Source organism: Propithecus coquereli, unplaced genomic scaffold, assembly GCF_000956105.1.
Source record: "Propithecus coquereli isolate 6110/MARCELLA unplaced genomic scaffold, Pcoq_1.0 Scaffold6, whole genome shotgun sequence".
Taxonomy (NCBI): Eukaryota; Metazoa; Chordata; class Mammalia; order Primates; family Indriidae; genus Propithecus; species Propithecus coquereli.
This window is the reverse complement of record NW_012151951.1, coordinates 1966936-1985170: the sequence shown is the minus strand read 5'-3', so window position 1 is coordinate 1985170 and position 18235 is coordinate 1966936. Positions and strand designations below refer to the sequence as shown.

Here is an 18235-nt window from a genome sequence, read left to right as displayed (position 1 = left end):
GGTGGTAACCCACTTAGGACAATATCCTAGAGATGGCAGACAAATAAGATTAAAGAAACCTGGATCCCAGACAAAGCTACAGAACAGAGGCACAATATCAGCTTACAATCTAATGTAAGAGAGAAACTTAAGCTACAATTTTTTGGATCTCAATTAGAATAGTCAAACTGATATCCTAATAAATTTAGTAATTTAAGAAAGAACATGAGTTTCATAAATAAACTTAAGCCATACCCAGTAAGTAAACAATAAATTCATTCATAATACCGAAAATAATGTTACATTTCAAAGGGACTAGTTTTTTCTTGGTATGATAGGAAGTAAGGAAAAACCATGTGAAACAATCATCATTTATATAAAGTATTTTATTATAAAAGTACTAATGGAGGTCAATTTCAACAGCAGCATTAAATTCTTATAAATCTGGGCTATAAAAGAATAAAGCAAGAAATCTTAAGTGAGACAAATTACATATTCATTTTAGTAAAATAACTAAAATGTTCTTACCTGATCTTTAATCATAAGTTGGTGACTTTCCATCATCAACTCAAATTTATCCCACTTAGCTTTCAGATTACTAATTGTTTCTAAACCTCCACCAGCCACAGTTCGTAAAAGTTTGTTTTTATCTTCAGCTTCTTGAAATAAGGGCAAAATCTAAATGTTCAAACAAAATGTGAATAACAATTTATTTTATCAAATCTCCTAAGATTTCATTTATTTTAATTTTTGTTTCATGATTTTCTTTTTTAAAATCAAGATTTTTGCCTTTAAATAATTTGTGAAATTCCTGGATATACTAATTTGGCAAAAACAAAAAATTCCTAGATGTAAACTTTCTCATGGTTATTATCATAAACAAGCTCAACAAACTCACTCTAACATCAGAGGTTAAAAGAGAAAGAGATAATAAAATTAGTAATAAGAGACTGAGTGAAATCCATAAATAGGATAGCTATTCAAAGTAAAGTTCTCATAATTGTCCCATTCATAAGAAAATGCTAAAGAGGCTTCTAAAAGAGCTAGAATTGGTGATTATCTAAGAGCATAAGTTAGCTAAATTATTCTACCTGAGAAGAGAAAGTCATGAAAAATATACTTAAGAAACATATAACTGAAGAAGTGAAATTAAGCTCCTACATTCAGGATTTCTAGCTGAAATGCCCTGAATTATGTACAGTTAATAGTTTGTTAAATAGTCTGTGTGTAGGTCAACGGGTGCTAAACTGCTTCAATTGCCTCTAAGCCTTTTAAAGCACTGTAAAACAAAAGTATCCTATAATTAATAGCTGTACTTTTACTACGCAGCAAAACAATAAAATCCATTTAAAGATTTTTAAATATACTGTACATGTATAATAAAACAGAAGCAAAGGAAATTGAAGTACATCTCAACTACCAGTTTGCTATCTCTGGGCAGGATCAGTTTCATCTGAGAAACAGAGAAAAGCCAATGGACCAATAAGCCATATTGTACTAGGAGAATCAATAAGAAAAGAAAAAAATAGAGTAGGATTTTAATTTCCTACATATAAACAGAACTTGGGTTAGCCTGTAAAGCTATTACAGCAGTTTCCTGGTCTACCTGCCTCCAGGTAGACATTCCATGAGAACAGAGCATGTTCACAGCTGCATCCCCAACTCCTAGCACAATGCACAGAATGTACCAAATGATTCATAAATATCTGTCAAATTAATTAATTAATGTCTCTGCACTAACAGCTTCAGCTCATAACCATTCCTTTTCTAGTTAATTCCTTTTACTAGACAGATACATTATTTTACTTACCTTTAAATCCTCTTTTATACCTTTAAGCCTATCACATAAAACTTCGTAATTCCTTCCACCAGAAAGGTATATTATTTTATTCACCTTTAAACTCTCTTTATAACTTTAAGTCTATCACATAGGAGTGAGACACAAAAGTTGGTGTACTAATTTGAATTATTTTTCCTTCTTGCTCTAAACATAACTAAAATTATCCATAATATGTTCTATAAAACTTTGGCTTGTTTATTCTGGGCTCTAGCTGTGGATACTGTTTTTATGAATCCTTACCACTCTCTCATCTCTAATTACGAGCTCTTCCACTGTGTGTGTGTGTATTCCTAATTCAGCAATAACTTCATACTTCAGCATCCTAAAATTATGACCCTAAAAGTAACAGCTTGAATTATTTTAAGTTTACACTTATTCTAACAGGCCACATCATAAAATAGACTGGAAATACTTCTGAAAATAATACTAAGCATTACTGTTACTGTTTCATTACACCAATACATCATGGAGAGTCCAATCGTGAACTGACTGGTTGGACCAGATCATTGTGGACCTTCTTATAATGTTGAGATTATTTCTAAATAATCGCACAAAATTACCTAATTTAAACATTTCTAGCACAGTAAAAAAAATAATAATAATAACTTTACTTTGTGATTCTCACCTCTGGCTTCCGTTCTTGTAGCTTACTATATTGTAAATTTGCATGACCTATTTCTTCCACAGACTGGGGCATAATTGTTAAGACTTCCATAGCCTCAGTAACAAATGTATCAATTTCATGTAAGTGAGCTGAATAGGTAACATCGAAATATAAGAAACATTATTACTACCACCAAAAATATTCCATTACATAATTTGTAAATCAAGGACTGTTTGAAGTAATCACTACATGAAATACATTTACATTCTAAATTATCATTTGCTTGCATGAAACAAAATTTCAAGATGTGGAATAAGCAAAGAAATTTCTTCTCATGAAAGTTTAGTTGTTCCACGTTTTATTTAAAATTTTTAAGAAAAAATTAGGCCAGCCATGGTGGTTCACACCTGTAATACTAGCGCTCTGGGAGTCTGAGGCAGGAGGATCGCTTGAGGCCAGGAGTTCAAGACCAGCCTGGGCAAGAGTGAGACATCATTTCTACAAAAATTGTAAAACTTAGCCAGGCATGGTGGCATGTGCCTGTAGTTCCAGCTACTTGGGAGGCTGAGGCAGGAGGATCGCTCAAGCCCAGGAGTTTGAAGTTGCAGTGAGCTATGATCATGCCACTACACTCTACCCCAGAAGACAGAGCAAAACCCGGTCTCAGAAAAAAAAAAAAGAAAGAAAGAAAGAAAAGAAAAGAAAAAATTAAACTGTATTCATTCTTAGTAAATTTTACTAAAAATTAGGAAGTTTTCAGTCTTCTAAATGATGAGCTAAAACATCTGTTTAAAGAAAAGAAACAGTATGCTGTGTTAGAAAATAGTTTGTCATTTGAAGAGTTAAGGAGAAAAACACACTAGAATTACCTACCTTTCTCAGGAACACATGCAACCAACTGATAATAGCTCTGACTGCAAATAATTGGGATGTCTTCAATTTTTAGACTTAAGGTTTGAACATAGACTTTTCTACTTCTTTAAAATTATCATTTTGAGAAAATTTTATTTCATAATACTTCCTAGGTCAGTTCTGATTTTTAATCATCACTGAGATTCATATTTTATAACTATCAAAATATATGTCTCTACCAATAAAATTAAAAATAAAAATTAAAAAGGTCTTTACCCTGGATGGACTTCTTCAAAGAAAGAACAAGCATATCAAATAACTTCTGGATGAGATCATCAATCACAGTCTTCACAGGGCTGCAATTAATATTTAAACAATCTACCTTGACAGCACTGAAAAATGCCAAAGGACATATTTTGACATGAAAAAGACAAATTAGAGGAAAAGAGTCTCATTATAATATTATAATGATTTTGTGTAATATATTTTAAAATGTAAGTGAAAAGTATTATCGTAATCTTTAAGCACATTTAGATTTAATTTAGTAAAAATGCCTTATATATACTATTTTGAAGTTTTTCACTGAACAATGATTTTGTTATAATACTACTATTTTAATCATCCAATGTATTAGCTTTTAAAAAGGCAGCACATTATGAATTACTAAATTATCAACAGAATATATTTAAATATTCATAAGCTCCTCTTGTCCCAGCATGTATAATTAATAATTATACTTATTAAATATTAAATATTTATAAAATAAATTCACTATCTTGCAGCCAAAATACAAATAATAATGATAAGGAAAAGAAAACAAATATAGATAGAAAGTGAATATAGATTATTGAGGCACTAAAACAATAATACAATGAGATACTGTTTTATACCTATCAAATTGACAAAAATATCACATAATGAATGGTTAATTTGTATCTTCAATTGTGTAGGCAAACAGAATTCTCAGAACTTTTGGTCAGAGTATAAAATAATATAATCTACATAAAGAGAAAATTATATATCAAAAAATTTTAAAATAGGTGTATCTTTTGTCTTAATAACTTTATCTTTAGAATTTATCCTAAGAAAATTTCCAAGGCAGACTCCAAGATTTATATAAAAGTATTTTCATCAAAACATTTAACTATAATAAGGAAAACTTAGAAATAAGCTAAATATAGGAATGGCTAAATAAATTTTTATATATCCATATAATTAAAAATCACATTTTTAAGGAATAGCAAAACATTAATGAAATATTATTAAATAAAAATGGTGGGATATAGTATGATCTCAATTTTGTAAGGATATGTTCTAATATGTCCCAAACATCAAATATTAATAGCAATTGTCTTTGTACTTTTCTATATTTTAAAAAATTTATAAAACAAATGTACTATTTTAATAACCAGAAAAAAAGGAATATAGTAAGACTAATTCTTTGCCTAATGCGAATTGTAATGCTCTAAGCAAAGAGAATATTTCCTCACTCATCTGAGGAAAATCTCATACTTAAATTATAAAAAGTTTAAAAAAGGATCTGAAAATTTTGGTCAATAAGATTATTTAGAAAACTACTTGCCTTTTCTAAAGCATGGAGCCTGGTAAGATCCTTAGAAAGGAACTCATAAGTGTTAAGTACTTACAGTTTTACAATAAAAACATAATTTTCTTTTAAGGCTTTATTTATTTATTCTCACTCACTCACTAGCTGGAGAGGTTTAAACTAAAATTCTTAAGCACCAAAAGCTGTAAGAGCCAATTTGCTTGATACATGAAGGTATATGATTTACAAAATCTTGACACATAAAGAGTCATGATTTCTGACATTTGATACATGAAGATAGAGGATTTGAGAAAACCTAAAAAATTACATTATATTGTATTTTGATAATGAATTAACATAAAATGACATAATTATAGCAAAGAAGTTTTAGTCACTGACAATAGAATGCTGTGGACACAACTAACATTAACATTTCAATTGAAATTATTCATACTATGTTACTGAGATTTTGTTCAGCCATAGATAGAATGGGAAGATGCCTCATTATATATCAAAGATGCCTAATCAAAAATTATTTTCTTACTACTCTACCTGAAATACATCATTAGAATATGGCTTTTCTAATCTTATAGCATATTTCCAAAAAATGCCAATAAAATAAATCTCTGTGTTTGTGTGTGCATGTATGTGTTTATTAGCCTAAATAAACGTTAATTTGTTAGTAAAAAATAGCAAAATGGAAAATAGAATGAAGATAGAACAGGCATTCTTTTTGTTTTGCTCTGTTTAGAACTTTTGGCAAGGAAGCACAAATGAGAAAGCTGTCTACAGTAAGGGACAAACAAATAGAAGAGGTAGCATTTGAGGTCCTTGAGCAGCCAGGTGACAGCATTATGGCAAAGAAGATGGGCAAGATTGGGATCAAAGATAGGACCCAACAGAGAAGAGAAACCTCATATGCAAGCAGAACAAAAGCGTTATTTTTTCCTTACTTCAAACTAATGTTAGTGTCATTACCATTATCCAAATCACTCAAGCTCAAAACCACAAATCATTTATTTCTTTCTATTCCTCATCCCTCATCTTCCTCCAATAAATAAGACTTCTTAATTCCTCACAGTATTTCCTCCTCCTCATTTTGAGTACCAACAGCTTAATTCAATTAATTATCACTGGTCTTCTGGATGACTGACAGACAGCCTGTCAGCCTCTGGGATCTCTTTACTCTACCATGTAACTCATTATTTTAAGATGAACCTTCCTAATGCACAGCTTTGGTACTGACACACTCCTATTTAGAAACTTCAAAAGCTAACCACTCTAAAATGAATAAAATCCAAATTCTCTATTTCAGAATATGAGACTCTTCCCCAATTTGTACCTTAGGTACTCCTTTCCAGCATCATCTCCCTCTATTCACTGATAAAACATTAACTCTAATAAAATTCTCATTAACCAACTTCATAATTTCAGTATACAAATTCCTCTCCTTAAGAGAGATTTTAACCTCCCATTCTCATTTCTACCTGTCAAAATCCTAATTTAAGTGTTACTATTCTAACAAAACTTGCCCTGATTTTACTCCAAATGGAGATGTCATCCTCTGAATCCCCACAGTTTTAGTTCAGTCTCTAATTTGAAATATAGACTATTCTTTCTGATACTAACAATAATTAAAAACAATGCTTACTGAAAACGCACGTGTACCAGTAATTTACATGTCAATTACTCACTTAATCCTCAAAACTCTGAGATAAATACTATTGTTGTAACTATTTTAAAGTTAAAGAAATTTTGGTTCACAATTTAAATCACTGTCAAAGTCAAGCAGCTGATAAAAGCCATCTAACTCCAGAACCCACTCCCTTCACCACTGTGTGTACTTGACTTAATCATCAAATATACTTGTGTCTTATTGCACTACCAGAGAGAAAGCAACTTGATCTCAGGTTCTCTGTCATCTTCATCTTTGTACTCCTACAGCACAAAGTGATGCATGTTATAAATGCTCACCAAATATTTACTGAAAAAATGAACAAATGAATTAATAAAAGTAATATTATCCTTTATAGGGGATATTTGCACTATTACATAAGGCCTTTCATTGAACTTATTGCTAAGAGTGCTTCCAGTGGTGAGAATATCAGATAGCAAGGGGGATATAGTCTCAAGTAGCTAGGTTACGAGATGGCCCTCAGTGGCTTTTGTCTATATTTAGGGCAGTACCTGGATGCAGCACTATGTTGTGTGCTTCCTAGGGCATTTTGAAAGAAAGCAAAGCAGTACAAAAGCAGAGTAAAATGTCATTGGCTTTGTATTTTCTAGTATGCTCTCACCAGTAGCTTCTAGCCATACTTGGACTGTGCCAATACGTATCAAGATATCATACCAGATCTGAATAGAAACCTCCATTCTACCCAACTAGGTCTCAGCCAGCAGAGCCTCTAGAAGGAAAACTTTTATTCTCTGGAATGCCCTATCCAGATTGGCATTACTCAAGTGTCATAGCTGAGATCTAGAGGAGGCAAGAAGCTGATGTGATTTCAACACCACTAAGTAAAGAATACTCTTACTATCCATACCAAAAATTATTATGACACATAAGTACTACATTAACCTCCAATACCTTGGAAGTCGTTCTACTTCTTTTCCTTTTATTTTCAGTGCTTTAAAATTTTTCTCCCAATCATGTACAGTAAAAAGATGCTTTTCTATTAGAGCTTCCATATCAACTTGCCCAATTACAATCCATTCCTATTTAAAGAATGAAAAACATATTAATAAATTATATTTAAAAGATTAGGATCCAATTGTTAAGACCAATAAAAAGGGGCAAATGTGAGGTATTCAAGTAAATGTCAATTTAAGTATGTAAATGTAACCACTACTGCATAGCCTAAAAAATGAATAGGGCTGGGCACAGTGGCTAACATCTATAATCTTAGCACTTTGGGAGGCCAAAGCATGAGGACTACTTGAGGCCAGGAGTTTGAGACCAGCCTGAGCAAGAGTGTGACCCCATCTCTACAAAAAGTAGAAGAATTAGACAGGCATAGTGGTGTGTGCCTGTAGTCCCAGCTACTTGGAAGGCTGAGTCAGGAGGATCACTTGAACCCAGGAATTTGAGGTTGCAGTGAACTATGATGATGCTACTGCTCTCTAGCCCAGGTGACAGAGAGAGACTTTGTCTCAAAAACAACAAAACAAAACAAAAAAAAAAAACAACAAAAAAAGATTTACTATGAAAATGCAGGGATCGTAGACTTTTTAAAGGAAATTATAAAAACCCTTTCTTTAGATTCTCTTCTCAAATGAGATGTATACAAAGTACAAAGACAGAATCACTTCTGCAAAGCCAGGAGTCACCATAGGCTACAAATCTGTATGTATCCAGATTTGCTCTAGAAATATAAAATGTGGAATACTAGTCAAATTATCAGTCCTATGTCTCGAGATCAATATAAATGAGCAATGCAATTAAGGTTTATATTTGGAGTTAGTTTACATGATGCACTTAAACAGAAATAAACAGTTAAATCACCCTTATTTCATTAACATTAGAGGGCTTCAGAATTACAATTGACACAATAGATTCATATGACATACAAAGTTGACACAATTTAAAACAGCAAAAAACAAAAAAACTAGTTTCTCAATCTTCACGAAATACTCAAAGACAAAAAATAAATTTAGTTTAACTTTTTTTTCATCTGTAGCATAAATCTAGGCTGTGTAAGAATCTACAAATAGGGTCCGGCACGGTGGCTCATGCCTGTAATCCTAGCACTCTGGGAGGCCCAGGAGGGAGTATCCCTCGAGGTCAGGAGTTCGAGACCAGCCTGAGCAAGAGCGAGAGCCCGTCTCTACTAAAAATAGAAATTAGTTGGACAACTAAAAATCTATATAGAAAAAAAAAAATTAGCCGGGCATGGTGGTGTATGCCTGTAGTCTCAGCTACTCAGGAGCCTGAGGCAGGAGGATAGCTTGAGTCCAGGAGTTTGAGGTTGCTGTGAGCTAGGCTGACACCACGGCACTCTAGCCCCGGCAACAGAGCAAGACTAAAAAAAAAAAAAAGAATCTACAAATATGGATCTTGCTCTCTGATTTGCCATATTTTAATTTTATGTCACACAGATAAATTATTAATTTGCATTAATACATTTAATGTTAATTCAATCAGACAAAATTTTATGTTAGAAAGATGGAAAATTACATGTTCTATACCTTATGTTGATGTAAAACAGCTGACAATCTTCTAAACAGATCTTCTGCTTTGCTGAAAATAGTCAGAAATCCATTTGCATTTCTATCAATCATAATAGAAAAAATAGATTCATCTCCTGCCTCACCCACTCCCTTAAACTGATTTGGAATGCTGATGAATCTCTTCATTTCTCTATAATATTTAGCCCGGATTTCTTCAAAAGGAGGCCTGAATTGTAACCGTCCCTGTCTGGAAGTAAATAAATAACTTTAAGATATAAATTATTCGAAAATTACTAATTGAACATTAAATTCAGGTTTAAAAACATCTTACTTGTAAGTTAAGTCTATATTTATTTCTGGCAGGTTCTCATTAAGTGCTTCTAAGCCCATCTGATACTGATGCTCCAGAGCTTTGTACAGCTGATGATTCCAGTGCTGTTTCCATGCATGCATGTCACTTGCTTGGAATCCCTAATATGTTATATTCATATTTTTATTTAGAAATTAAGCAGTAATTTTTCATTTAATACTTTCATGTCACATAAAGCAAAATTATAAGCAAAAAAATTCATTCATTTTTAAATATCTTAAAACATGTGCCTCTATATTGCCCCTTTTAGTATAAGAGTTTATATAGAGCCAAATATGAAAACCTCTAACCATCATGCTTATAAATGGTATATAAAAATTTCAGTAAAATTTTAAAACCAAGCAAAAATTAAATGACTTTTATATTTGGACTTTATTTTATGATGCAGTACCACAACGATTTATTTTGTGAACTTCTTAATCCTTTCTCAAAAATTCCCATAAAGTATAGCTCTCTTCTTCCTACTCCCTAAATAATCAATTATATATTTAAACACATAAGAAATTTAAACTATTAGAATGCTTAGAATAGTTTACATACTTTTTTGCTTCCATACAACCATAAATATATCAATTCTAGTACTTTTGTTTTTCTTAAGTTTCTAAAAATGGAAAAATATATGTAAATGTGTAAGATACCTAATTCGTTCAACTAAGATCACATTACCACATACTATGTAGCAGACTCTGTGCTAGCCACCTTTATATATACATCATCTCTTATATCAAATTATGAATAGAACTGAAATTTTACTCCAAAACAGGTAAAAAAAATTTGTGAAATAGACTTATTCCAATCACTAAGCTACTGCCTAAATTTAACTTGGTGTTCTATGGATGTCACAATCACCTAAAAGAGAGCTAACAAATGGTAGATATTTAAATACCAAGTCAGAAAAACTACAAACTCTGAACTGAGGGATTTGGCATTTTGTAAGACAAATAGAAACTTATTTTTATATTTTTAAATGTAAATTAATTGTTAACATATGGCTTTTATATATAATTTAGTCAAAAAATTCTAAATTTATTAGTAAAGATTTGGAGATAATCTTTATGAACATCTCATCAATTCATATACTGTAGCCACATTCTAATAAGGTCATATTTCAAAGTATTAACACAAAATAAAACATTCTCTACCTGTGCTTCTACACTTGCTAAGCCAGTTCTCAATTCTTGTAGTCCATCTTTCCAACGTTGTTGCTGCCGAAGCAGATCAATATTCATAAGAATAACCACCTATTAAAAATTAGAGCATAATGGTCTCAAAGTACCAATGGGAAAAATACTAACTTTTCAGTGCAGAAAAGTGACAGACACCACCTTAACCAAGTGATCAAATTTAAGTCAACCTATAGTAAAACTTATCAATACCTGATTGATATACTGAGAAGGGCAAAGCATCACTTCTGTGGTATTTCTGCCAAAATTACATAGCCCCAATATAATCATAAGAAAACATCATATAAACCCAAGTTGAGAGAGATATTCTACAAAATAACTAACCAATACTCATCAAGGTCAAGAAAAACAGGGAAAGACTGAGGAGGAAGAGACTACAGAGACTTGACAACTAAATGCAAAGTGAGATTCTGGATTGTATTCTGGAAAAGAAAAAGGATGTTAGTAAAAAAAAACTTGTAAAATTCAAAAACGGTCTATTTCCTGGCTTTGAAAACTGTACTATGGTTATATAAGTTGTTAACATTAGGGGAAGCTAAGTGACGAGTAAATGTGAATTTTCTGTACTATTTGTGCAACTTTAAGTCTCAAATTATTTCAAAATAAGATATTTTTAAAAATTATATCTTAATTACCTTTTAATTAATACAATTCATAGATTATTTAATTTTATAAACAAAAATACCTTTTCACAAAATGTCATGTGCCATTTTCTCAGTTTTCTATTTTCAGTGGCAAGTCGTTCAGCAGCATTTTGGAGTTTTTGGATGTAACATTCTAATTCTTTAGGATTATCCCAAGTAATTTGTGATTTTCCTCCAGTTCCGGCTTTTGAATGCTATGGTACAATAAATCACATTTAGTATTTAGATGCAATTCTCTTCTCCAAAAGATTCAATATTCTACCTCGTAAGTCCAACTATCACCAACACTGACCTATATTAAAGAAAGCACATAATAATTTTCCATTTTATAAATGATAAGGCAGCCTGGCCAAAATTAAGCAGCCCATTATTTCCAGGTTCTCCCTCTTACAACTAAAAAACCCTGGACATAACACAACATGCATAAGAAGACTCAAAAGTAGAACAAAGAAGGCAGACAGCCTAGAAACTTCAGGAATTAAGAAACAACACACTTCAATTTCCTTATTGTCTTCTATATATCTAGGACAGGGTGCTGGAGAAGACTCCAATCTGGAACTGCCAAAAGGCACTATTGGAAGCTTATACTTGGTTTCCTGGAACTTCATCCTATGCACCTTTCCCTTTGCTGATTTTGCTTTATATCCACTCACTCACTATAATAAATATTGCTGTGAGTCCTCCTAGCAAATCACAGAACCTGGGATGGTATTCAGGACCTTCACACAACTAGTCATCTACTTTCAAATGAAAGATGAAAAGGTTATTATATTCCTCTTCTACTTAGTTTTTTAAATATTTCTTGTCTATGAAGAACTAAAATTATAGATTTCAAAAAGTTAGTAGTCACATAGTAACATTCAGTTTAAACACTATTGTGGGTTTTCCTGATTTCATATGTGTGGATATTTAAATAAGCACACATAAAGAACAAATAAGTCTTAAATTACAAAATCAGGAGAGGGTGGAAAAGCACTAAGGAACCTTATCTACAAGGACCTTAAACTTCAGTGGATAAATAAATAGCACACAAATCTTATACTATCTCTATTAATGCAATTGATCAAAATCAGTACCAAAATATATGAAACATTATAACCATTTAAATCTATAGTTGAAAAAACTATGAAACACTTCACATATAAAATATAATTATAATAAAATAAAAAGTTCATTTACCTTAATTATCTGTTCAAATGCTAAGGCAGATTGTAACATCATTGGCCTCTGACTTTGAATCATTTGTTGATCAATAGAATTATAAAAATGTGCCACCTACAAAGTAAAAAGTCCAATTAGCAATAATCAATAATCGATAACATTTCATTTTTAAAGTTTTAATTTTTTTTCATTTTTAATTGTTTGAATGGAAATATTAATTTTTCTCAATCCTAAGATTAGAACATAAAATAGTTTTTTCATCTCCAATATTGCATCTATTCATATATTAATATACACAATCAACATATATGTGTTGAGTTCCTACAATTTGCCAATTCACGTCCTGAGGGCAGATTAAACAATGATTATAAAACCTGGTCCCTGGAATCAAGAAATCATAGTCTCATAGGAAGAAGGAACCCAGTAAAACATGTTAAGTGCTGAAAAACTAAATTCTTAACTCCCGCACCTCTCCAAAGCTGCTCTTTTTCAATATATACCACTATGATTCATCCAGTTCTCAGACCAAAAATTCTTTGCACTGTCCTATCACTTCTCTCACATCCCACATCAGCAAAAGTCTATTGCCTTCCACTTTCAAAATATACCTTGAATCCAATCACTTCACCCCACCTCCATCAATTGCATCCCAATCCACAGCAGCTCATTGCTCCGCAAGACCAGTGCAACAGCCTCCGAACTGGTCCCCCTGCTTCCAACCATTGCCTCCATTCAAAGCATCCAGTGTGGTCTTTTGAAGGTTTTGAGTAGGCACCTCATGCCTACCCAAACCTAATGACTTCCCAATACAATTGAGAATAAAATTCAAAATCCCGAAACTCTTGCCTAAAAACCTTTCAATGGTTTCCCATTACAGTAAAGAATAAAATCCACATTTTCATTCTTTCAGATACAAAACCCATGCCCTTACCTTAGCATGTAAGAACTGGTGCTTAGCCCCACCACAAAAGCCTCCCTTGTTGCACTGCAGCCAAATTGGCCTCTTTTGCTGTTATTCTAACATGAGGTTTCCCTCAGGTACTTTGCATCTGTCATTTCCTTTGCCTGGAATGGTTTCCCTCTAGATAGTCACATAGTTCCTTTGTCTACTTTATGTCAAGTCTCTTCTCAAATATTACCACTTCATCAAGGCCTACCCTGACCATTCTATATAAAATAACAGTCTTTGCCACAATCTCTTTACTCTATTTTTCTTCAAAGCACTTATCACTACCTAGCATTGTGTTATATATCTGTGTGTTTGCTATCTGTCTCTCCTACTGAAATGATAGCTCTAAGAACAATGCCAAGCAAATAGCAAGTTCTCAATAACAAACTCAATGTCTGTTAAATTAATCAATGAATCAATAAATAGAGATAACTACAAGGGATGCTGGTGGACAAAGGAGGACATTGTCAACTCTGTTGGGGGAAAAAGGTGAGCTTCAGGGAAGATCTAGTGGATAACCTGGGCTGAGTCTAAGGAGTTTAAGGAGCCTGGGGCTATGTCCCTAGCATGTCACAACACTCTTGGCACACATCAAGTGCTTAAAAAATATTTCTTAACTAATTTTATAAAGAGTCCTCTTCTTTCCACTAATATGCATGAAAATATACCTTATTTTGTGGGGAATACCCACTCTAATTATTCTGTACCACAAAAGTAGGTCCAGAAAAAGCATGATCAGGAAAATGAAAAGCAACAGTATACATGCTATTATTAATACAACAATCTAGCTATATTGCTATCTATCCAACAGTCTAATTTATACTCCATACTGTAGCTAAATATCTGCTCCTAAATAAAGGTATACATAAACAGATTTGCCCACTTGTTCTTCCAGGGGTAAATGCAAATACTGTATGACCGTTCATTTTTTGAGCTCCTATTACATCAGACTAAATACTTAGGATACAAAAGTGAGCAAGCCTCTCTGCTTTTCATTAAGTAGTCACTCTAACTGAAATGATCACCCAAGCCTTCATACACTTGAGAAAATGTATGTATACTCTTCCAGACTCACATCAAACATCATTCCTCCCAAATGACTTACCTGATACTACTTCTATCCCACCCAGAAAAAGAAAATTCCCACCTCTATGCTTTCACAAGACTTTCTGAACATCTATATTATATTAAATATTGTATCTACCTGTCCACATATCTATCATCACTACATGAAATGAAATAAACATGAGCTCTGGAATCAAGAGAGACTTGGTATCAAATCCTAGCTTCATAACATACAACCTGTATGGCACCAGGAAAACTATGTTATAAATCTGATGCCAAATTAGATCAGTGGTACAACAGGGGATTAATTGAAATAACATAAATAAAGCATCTACCTCAAGTCCTGACATTTAATGAGCACTCTGTTTAGTTTGCTCTCACCCACCGGAACAGTGATTCTCAACCATAGCTGACTTACACTTCAGGGAACATTTAGCAATATCTAGAGATATTGTTGATTGTCAGGAGTAGATGCTCCTGGAACATACCAGGTACAGGCCAGGGACACTGCTAAACATCTTATAATGCACAGGATATTCCTCCCTAAAAAGAATTGGTCCAAACTATCAAAGGTGCAGAGACTAAGAAATCCTGTGCCAGACTATGATAGTAATATATTCATTTTTATATCCTCACTACACTATGCTCACTGAATCTTTGCTGCATGAAAGAATAAATGGAAGACAAAATACACAAGACAGTGTTCCTGCCTTGTAAGATACTGTTCTTGCCCTTTAAGATCTAATAATCAAGCCAAAGAAAAAATGAAAAAAATCAGATACAACAGAAGTGTTATAACAGTGATTTTCACACTGCACGCAGATTTTTAAAAAAAAAAAATTCAACTAATGAAATACACACAAAGCAAGTGACTTTTAAATTGGGAATTAAACAATGACACTGAGTTTCCTAAGCAAAGAACATATTTCAATGCATGAAGACATGTTCAGAGAAAAGCTAAGCTTTATATAACTGAAGCATAGATACAACATGAGGGTAAGTATAGCTAGTGAAGGCCAAAACCAGTAAGTTTAGTTGGGACATGATTAAGAAGAGTCTTTTATGCCATGCTAAGAAGACAGATTGTAAGCTGATAAAGGTTGGTTTTAAACAGGGAATTGACACAATGGCAATGTGTGAATATGTAGACCAAGGAAATGACTAGAAACAGAGACCAATCCAATCTCTCAGCCTGGTAATTCTTTAAGAATATGCCCCTAGGAGGAAGGCAAAGGATCCTTTAATTAGAAGGTCTTTTAAAACCCATGCAAGTAACATGAAAGAAAGAATTATTTCTATATTCAAAATGCTTTTAGAATGGAAAGCAATAAACAAAAATACTTTAAATTAATAAATTCCTACGTAGGTTGCAAAGCAAATTTTGTAATGTAGTCATTTAGCAATTCATAATTTCACAAGAATTGGTGGTGCTATTCTATTAGCCTAAAAAAACAAAGTCCTTAACATATTCCAGTTTAATGTAATGAACTCAGAATATGCAAGTTTTAAAGAAATATAATTTCATACCTGTTTAAGAATAATTGCTTGCTTGCAGAATTTCTGTGCAATGTTTGCAACTTGCTGTATTTTGGCAGGAATAACAAAGCCAAGTGCAGAAAGCTGACGAACTTCTCTCAGAAGAATCACCAAGCGATCTGAATAATGCACTTTTAATGATCCATCATTGGGATCCAATTCCATAATTCGACTATTAGCCTCAATACTACAAAACAAAATAAATAACCTATTAAGTTTCATGTTCTCGCACTTTTGACTAATGAAAAAAAACAATAGTGTTTACAACTTTTCTGTAAGTCTAATATTAACTCAAAGTAAAAAAAAAAAAATTTTTTTTTTCCAGAAACAGGGTCTCACTCTGTCACCCAGACTAGAGTGTAATGGCACAATCATAGCTCACTGCAGCCTTGAACTTCTGGGCTCAAAGGATCCTCCCTCCTTGGCTTCCCAAAGTGCTAGGATTATAGGTGTGAGCCACTGCTCCTGGCTCCCCGCCCCCCAAAAAAACACTTTTTAATTATAGCTTTCGAGTTGTGGTTTTCTTCATATATTATTTCACAAGTCAGACTTTGGAAACAAACTGCAATATCCAAAATATATCATCACATTACTATTTCAACCAAGCAGTTTTAAAGCGAGAAAAATCAATCCTTAACTGTCAGCTAAGACTCAAATTGACATCATATCCACCATAAAGAAAAAAGGTTTTAATTCATTTTCTAAAAGTAACTTAGATTTTTTTTTAATCAGCCTACTTGCTTCTTTAATATTTTAAAAGGGTCAGTGATAAAGAACATCCAAATGGTAGGAGTAGACATATTCAAATGTTTCATTCTTCTACCCTTTGATTTACTACTTAATGATTATACATTTTTCTGTGTTTCTTGTAAAGGCTACAATAGCAAATATTACTTTGGGGCACTCAAATGAGCATGCACTGTGAAAATGCGGAATTAAATTAAGCATAAGGTATTATGTTTTCATCACCTTCCTTTAGGATTACATTTATATAATGTTCATTCTTTCAAATCACTTTCACAATTAAGAAAACTTACAGGTCTTAGAAAGTAACCTACTGAAAAAAAAAAAAACGAATCTATTCAGCCTACTTAATAGCACATAAGACAAAACATAATAACAAGTAGGTAATTTAAAATGGCTTAAAATGATGATTTGGCCCAAACTATCCTAAACACACATAAAGCTTGTCAGCAAACTATAATGGTGACCTTTTTTGCTTTTATTAAAGACAGATCTTCAAAATAAGTTTGTATATACCAGCATTTCCCAAAATATGTTCAAGAACACACTGATGATTCTATAGGACAATAGGTTTTACACCAAAAGACAGGAGGAGGAGGGTTTCACTGCCAAATGGAAAACACTGTATAGAACAAGATAAACAGGACTCTTCACAGCAGATCTCAGACCCCTGTTATGCTACCATATATGGTAGATTTCCCCTGGGGCTACAGTGATAAAGTGTGCAAATTTTCCAAAATTAGTTGACTAAAGCACTCTTTCTTTTTTTCCTGGAGCATCTCTCATGTTTTAGGCTGAGAGTAGGAAAGGGAAGAGCTAAATGGCATAAAGTTATAATCATTATGCCCTAGTGCCCTTTGGTTCCCTCTATTCTTCCTCCAGAGCCAGAATTCTAGATTTAAAAAAAAAAAAAAAAACTATTCATTCAATTTAAGAGGCACCACTTTTGGCCTAATTATCCTTTGTAGCAGCGTGAGGGAAATAAATAGAACTTCATAGTATGAACAAAATTACTTTTAAAAAGACATGACAAGTTTCTAAAAATAGAGACAATAATATGCTGGGGACAGTAAACCTGAGGTACAAAGAAATAATGGACTTTTTAGATCACCCATTTTAAATCCCCATTAGGATAATTAGGTTAATGAATTAATATATCCACTATAGCTCAATAAACATTTAAGAAAACCTCACTATGTTGGGCACCATGAAGAAATACTTCCTGTCTCAAGGAGTTTAATAACATTTTATGGTTAAAGTATGTGTGTGTTTCTCTGTGTATAATATTATGTAAAAAGGTAGAAAAACATATACGAAAACCAATAAAAAACCACGAGAGAGGAAAAGCCTAATTCCAAAGTGGGAATCGGCAGTTCTGGGGAATAGACATGAGAAGCAAGGAAGAGGTAGTCATCTAACCATATTATCAAAGTTTCCAACCTAAATGACTTAAAAGTTGATGATCAAAAATTAACAAAAACAATTAAAGGAGGAGCAGTGAGTTTGGAAAAAGGAGAAAGATGATTGATTCCATCTTGCCATTTGGATTAATAACATGATTTTGGATTTTATAGTTTAGTACATTTATACTTAC

At 32.7% G+C, this 18235-nt stretch overlaps 1 protein-coding gene across 1 annotated transcript in view; it reads right to left on the bottom strand.

The window, feature by feature from the left end:
* Positions 1-18235, bottom strand: part of DYNC2H1 (dynein, cytoplasmic 2, heavy chain 1) — a 522114-nt gene that overhangs the window by 489158 nt on the left and 14721 nt on the right. Inside the window, exons 7-17 of the mRNA XM_012659112.1 lie at positions 15889-16084; positions 12366-12461; positions 11228-11380; positions 10501-10599; positions 9320-9459; positions 9007-9235; positions 7409-7536; positions 3552-3667; positions 2445-2572; positions 508-657; positions 60-76 (exon numbers count right to left, since the gene is read on the bottom strand). Of these exons, the coding sequence (XP_012514566.1) occupies positions 60-76; positions 508-657; positions 2445-2572; positions 3552-3667; positions 7409-7536; positions 9007-9235; positions 9320-9459; positions 10501-10599; positions 11228-11380; positions 12366-12461; positions 15889-16084 (1452 nt within the window). The remainder of the gene's footprint in view (positions 1-59; positions 77-507; positions 658-2444; positions 2573-3551; positions 3668-7408; positions 7537-9006; positions 9236-9319; positions 9460-10500; positions 10600-11227; positions 11381-12365; positions 12462-15888; positions 16085-18235) is intronic.